Below are 6326 nucleotides of genomic sequence, written 5' to 3'. Positions count from 1 at the left end.
GCGGCCCTGGAACCAGGCCCCAGCGGGAGACGCTTAAGCCGTTAAAAGAAACACCGCTTTCCGCCCCAAAAAGTTAACAGGCCGTGTTGGTAAAAACAAGAAAAGACCCGTTAGGTTCGAGCGTTACCGGTTTAGACGATCAGGAGAGCTGCTGAGCCCGGCTCCTGAGGTAACGTCTCCACGTCTGCAGGGGAGCGCCAGCAAGATGTCACCTGTCACAAAAACGGGCAATGTGTCATGGAAAGGGGGCAGGGAGCGAAGCTGTGAAAGGCTGGGGAGCATCCAAGGCTGTAGAGGAGCATCCAAGGCTGTAGAGGAGCAGCAGTTTGGGAAAAAGTGGTCCAACCCAACGTACGCCCCATGCCAACATGGCGTAGGGGGTTGTGGAGATGTTCCCCTTTGGGGTTTTGGTGGCATTTGAGAAGGAGAAAGCAACCTGCAGCAACCATTGCTCGGCCTCCGCGGCCAGCTCAACAGCCCTTCCTAGAGATACTTCCACTCCTGTTTCCCAAACTCTGACCAGTACCTGAAGGGGCTACAAGGAAGCTGGGGGGGACTTTTTACAAGGGCCTGTAGTGACAGGACAAGGGGTAACGGGTTTAAATTGAAAGTGGGGAGGTTTAGATTAGATATCAGGAAGAAGTTCTTCCCGGAGAGGGTGGGGAGGCACTGGGACAGGTTGCCCAGAGAAGCTGTGGATGCCCCATCCCTGGAAGGGTCCAAGGCCAGGCTGGATGAGGCTTGGAGCAACCTGGTCTAGTGGAAGGTGTCCCTGCCCATGGCAGGGGGTTGGAACTGGATGGTCTTTAATGTCCCTTCCAACCCAAACCATCCTGGGATTGTATGATCAAGACCCCAGCACTGCCCGCCGGCCCATCAGGCAGTTGAGTCTCCCGTCAGCTTAAACCCTGCCTTCCCTTTCGTTATCCCAAATCGCTGGGGTAGGTGAGAGGAGTTGAAATCTTTCTTGATACCATTAGCACATCGTCACTAGGATGGGAGGGATTCATGCTACTGCACCCGCAGTGACTGAGAAATGTCATCGCGCACAGTGTACAGTCACCTGATATATTAAAGTATTTGCAACTTGGGAAAAAACCCAACAACCAACTATCTGCATCCAATAACACACATAAAAAAAAAAAAAAAGCAAGCCTTTTCTCTATCTTGATTGGGGTTTGGGGAACTTCTAGGGGCAAGAAGACCCAAGTTTTGTCTTCTTTGTGAGCATCCAATGCATTATTTTAGCATTTCTCTCGCTCTAACAGAGTTCTAGCAACCCTCCACGTCCTCCTCAAGACTCACACCTCGGTCCCACAACACACGCAGCTTTTGTACTGAAGTAATGACAACGAGTAAGAGCAGCTGGACGCCACTGTGCTCGTTCAAACGTGGGCTATGCCTCGTCAGGATCAGGGTGAAAGTGGGCATCCTTTCCGTGACACAGAAACAATGAGAGAAGGCAAACTGCGAAGGACCACTAGAGGCCGCTGGAAGCCTGACATGCTGGGCTGAAAGATGGGCTAAAGGGAGAAAGCAGGTCAGCTCTTCAGGATGAGGAATGCAATCCTTACCAGTAAGCTAATTGATATTTAAGGCTGGTGTTGGCTCTGTAGCTTTTTCACATGAGAGATAAAAATCAGAAAATACAAGAATAAAACTACTTCTGTTGTTTCAATGAAGTAATTCCAAAGAGCAGTGCGCATACCTGATGAACAGAGTGAACAGGAGCCCCAGCTGTAAAGGGTGGGGAAAAGTAGTGAAGGAGAGTTTAAAGACAGCAAAAAAATGTGAGCTTCAGTTTTTCCACTTGGCTAATTTTTAGTTCTGTCAGTGATTTTTACCTTTAATTTTGTGGTTTCTTTCCTTAAAAAAGAACTCTATTTTTTTTTTTAAAGGGTAAACTAACAATTCTACTTTTGAAGAAGTTACCAATCAAATGAGTTGTGAAAAACAAAAAATGCTACCTACCATCTTTCTGTCCCGTCACTGCATTTTTTAAGACAGCAGTCACTTAAGACGCAGCCGTCTCCCATGAAACAGGTTTTGCGTCCTAACAGTGAATTCTGCCAAGCCGTTTGCCTAAACGGAGAAACAGCAACAACCAGTTAAGTCTTCTCTAACAGTTTAGTGGTCATGAAGCAAGGACTAACCATCAGGGAAAGCGTTTGAAGCATCTGGAGCCATTTGACTTTTTCCCCCCGCGGCCTTCTCTTTCACAAATACACGAAACCATAACATCTTAGTAAATTTGGTCAAATACATTAATTTTCAAGGAAATCCCAACTCCGTATTTGTACCATGGAGCTCCCGAGACTGGCAAAGCCAGGCTGTCAGTTCAGTGACCTGCTGAAGCACTGAGCGGGGCCTGCCTGTGCTCAGAAGGATTTGGGGGGGTGAATGTGTTCCCCTGATTTATTTAGTTAATAAGCAATTTAACAGACAAAACTCGATGTAGTGTTCACCCCAAAACCGTGTTATTTGAAAGCGCTACGGCCAACACAATTCAGCGTAGTGTGCAGGCCGGCGCAGAAACGACCACAAACCCCTACCAACATCCCTCAGCGAGTTCCCAAACACCCTGCCACAGGCTGTGGCCTGCCACCAGCTCTTGCAGGAGCGAGTTGCTGACTGACAGGGCTTTGTCTCCTCTTTTTGGCACAAGGTGCGGTGGAGGAGCGCTTTGCTGGCGTGTTTAGGCGGCCTCCAGCTTCCCAATGGGGTGGGCCAGAGGATGGTGTCACTTAGGCTGCTCCAGCAAGTGACAGCTTCCTAGAAACCGTGTTAACAGTGTCGTTAAAATCCCGGTCCAGATAAACTGGAGCTCCAATTACCTACGCTGACTCCACGCTGACATGGCGCGTGAACGCGTGTCCAAAAGCAAGAGCCAGCTTCTCCATGCACGTGCATCTCTCAGGCAGGCTGCCAGTTGCCAGCTAAATATTCATCGGGTTAAAGGACAACTGTTGGCTCTCAGCTCTTGTAGTTTGTTAAGAGGAACAGCAGGCACGGAATCGGAGTTTCTCCAAGCTTTACTTACGTAAGGATCCCCGGTGAGGGATTGATGCCATTCAGCCAGACCTCCCCACGTGATTTGGCCTTGTGCAATCCACGTCTTCGTTCCTACTTGTGCTCTAGGCTGAAAATTAGCATCGGGCAAGCCTCAGACAACCCCATTTGAATAACCAGAACTTTGGAACACCTTTCTTGAAGCTTTAAATCTGCCTGGGAAATCTCAGGAGAATTGGTACGTCAGCTGCATAGAACACCTTACAGCCAATTTCCAGGAACGCCACGTCACAGGGATAAGTTTTCCCGAGGTCAGAAGTAAGGTGGCAGATTCTTGGATGAAATTTCAGATCCATTTTCAAATTTGGAGAGTTTAACTGAAACTCACCTTTGAGTATTTTAGAAAAGCAGATGTCCCACCTTGTCTTTGCTGAAACACCTGTAAAGCTCCACTGTTAAACGATTCCTAGGATGGGGAATGAATGGAGAGAGCTGCCGTTTTAGATCAGAATAAGGAAGATTATTCTATTTTGCATCATATACAATTTTTAGCTTGGTTATTATTAAGCAAATAAAGGACAAAAAAGGAGCAGTTGTTTTTAAATACATTTAATGTTATGAAACGTATTACCTTGATATCATTTAAATCCCTTGCTAAATCTTAACATCAGCAATAATAAAAGGTTTTTAAAAATCTTTTCTGTCATCACGTAATATCCTCTTTGTTTTATTCTAGGGCGGAAAACAGCATCTTCATAAATAAAACACTGACGTGGAGTATCAGACAAACCCAGGCCAGGCAGCTTGCTAAAAAAATGTGTGAAAAGTGCATCTGGCTGGCTCAGGACTCCCTGAGTGGGGGAGACGTTCTCCCACACACATCTCTTGGCTGTTGGGCCTCTCGCGAGAAAATCTGAAATAAAGGCTGTCTTTCTCATTTTAAAGATATTTTATATACATGTCACTCGCAGTGTGAGGTAGGAACCAGTTTATCGGGGTCGTAGCTAACCTGGGCCTCACCTCCTTCTTGTTGCCTCTCCATTTGCTAGGCAAAAAAGACAGATTTCGGTGCTAAACAAAGCCTGTGAAACGCTGTTTACTTTCAACTGCAATTCATCAGCTGATTTTAAGGATTTCATGTCATGATTTTCACCTTCAAAGCAATAAGAGGCACAAAAACCTAGATGTAATTTGTTTCCAAAGGATGCCTTCAAAAAAGGGGACCTGGACACTAGAAGAAAAAGTGTTTCCAGGTGACCTAATCCAAAACTCCATGAAGTTTCCATTTTTTTGTAACTGAACCTGGCCCCGAGTGAATTCTTAGTTGAAAAATAGCAGCAACTGAAAAGTGCATAAATTACAAACTTCTTCAATAAATTAAGGAAACGGATTTGCTGCATCTAACTATCCTCCTAACTGTCCCAAGATCCTTTTCATTTCATAATGGACATGGAAAATCAGAATAAAGATACAATTTCAAAACCAAGAGCAATGTAAAAGCTTCACTAGATTTCTTTCTGCGATAAGGCATCTTGTCTCTTACTGAAATTCAAAAGAAAAAGACTAGAATTAGCCCAATAACAAGACAACCCCCTCCAAGAGTGAGGCTTAAACACAGGCTTTTCCATCCGTATGTAGACGTGTAGCTCGGGGGGTGAGTGTTCCAGAAGTGCTGAGCATCTCCTTCCCAGGGATGCTGATTACTGGAGAGCTGGCACAGTAGGAAGGCTGAGGAGAGACCCAGTCCTGAGAAGGGGAGGCAGGATGCTTCGGAGAAGTTTCCTGCTGCAGCGGGTTCGGCTGTGGGGCTTGGAGCTTCTTTCATGTCTCATACAGATTCCTCCGCAGTCTGCTGGGCATCCAAAGACTGCCGGAGGCAGTACCGGAGCGGTATTTTGGATCATTACGTTGAAGGCCTGGGCTGTAGGGGACAGTAATAGTCACATGAGTGACCCCCTTCCACCACCAAGCCGTGAGATGGCACGCACAGAGGCAGGAAAAGTGCTTCATCGGTGTGTAAGGACTGCATTTACTCTGAAGTTCTCATCAGGACTGTTCTTGAATATAAAACGACTCTCCAGCCTCACAAGACAGGACGGTATGCATTCACGGCAGAGACGAATCCGTCGGTGAAGCAAGACAGGATCACTAATTGCTTTTCTTTGCACTGAGATGGCTCCCACTGCTTGGCACGTCCTTGGAAAAGCACACCATTTCTTGAACGAAAAAAGGAATTTCCCAGTTTATTTCTGGTGGATATTTTTTTTTTCCTTTAGCACAAATCTAAATGCTGGGTTTCCTTCCAGGGAGGTTGTGCGCGGGGACACGCTCGTTACAACCAAATTTGGGTAGAGCCTGTGTTTCTGTATCTTAGTATATTGGGAATTGAACAGAGCAGATCTAGAAGGCAGCTGGTACAGAGGTAGCAGCACAGGATTGTGATAAAGCACCTCCACATCAGCACTTTGAAGTAACTTGAACTTCACAGAATTCACAAAAAAAAAAAAAAAATCCAGTTAAAAATGTGCTTCAGAAGAAGAACATCAAGCTTTTCTCGTTTCCCTTCCAACTTAGAGCAAGCCCAGAAATCCTCCTTTCCCTTCGCTAGGACCTACCCCCAGTCCTGGCTGAGCCGCCGTCAGCTGCCATGGCCACGGGGCAGGGGGAGCACCCAGGGTCTGGGCTGCAGTCCGTGCAGCTGAGTCCCCAACACCGGGAATCATCGCGGGTCGGCTTCGCTGGAAACACAGCCCTGACAGCATTTGCCTCACTGGAGGAGGAAGGTTCAGCTTCGGACCTCAGCCGCGGCTGAAGAAAAAATCCTTTCTTTTTTTCCTGGAAAATGTTTGTGTTTATGAAGCAGGGAAATAGGAGCCTTTAAATGTCAGCTGAGTGACGTCAGTTTGTAATTTCTGGTAAGTGAGAATGTTTCAGGGCTCAAAGATGAGGCAGGCAATCTCGTACGTTCACCATAAATTCACAAGGGGTTAGGATCTCCGACAGCAAAGATAGTGCTTGCTGTGAGCAAAGGTTGCTCCAACCAGAACTACACAGGAACATAGAGACTAAAAAAATAACCTTTCAGAGTTACAGACAAACGTGAGTTACGCATAGTCTATGTAGTCCAAACCATTTTTGACTTTGGAATTAGATGTCAGTTTTTGAGGTAATCCAGTCACGGAAATAAGTCACTCGTGTGTAAACCCCAGGTTTATTCGGTTTGGCACATTCATCTCCCCAGCTCACTATTCCCACGAGGTACCACATCAGCCTGGAGTCTGGAGTAACCAGTGGGCCCCCAGAGTCCCCCTAGGGAA

General features: G+C 46.6%; 1 protein-coding gene across 1 annotated transcript in view; it reads right to left on the bottom strand.

Annotated features, from left to right (window-relative positions):
* Positions 1-6156: 6156 nt before the first annotated feature.
* Positions 6157-6326, bottom strand: part of LOC104512811 (transmembrane protease serine 11E-like) — a gene marked incomplete at its 5' end in the record, with an annotated part of 8636 nt that continues 8466 nt past the window's right edge. The window contains 1 exon segment of the mRNA XM_010155927.1: positions 6157-6318. Coding sequence (XP_010154229.1) covers positions 6157-6318 — 162 coding nt within the window.

Source organism: Eurypyga helias, unplaced genomic scaffold, assembly GCF_000690775.1.
Source record: "Eurypyga helias isolate BGI_N326 unplaced genomic scaffold, ASM69077v1 scaffold32947, whole genome shotgun sequence".
NCBI classification, from domain to species: Eukaryota; Metazoa; Chordata; class Aves; order Eurypygiformes; family Eurypygidae; genus Eurypyga; species Eurypyga helias.
The sequence above is the reverse complement of the archived record's forward strand: the minus strand, read 5'-3'. Positions and strand labels throughout refer to the sequence as shown.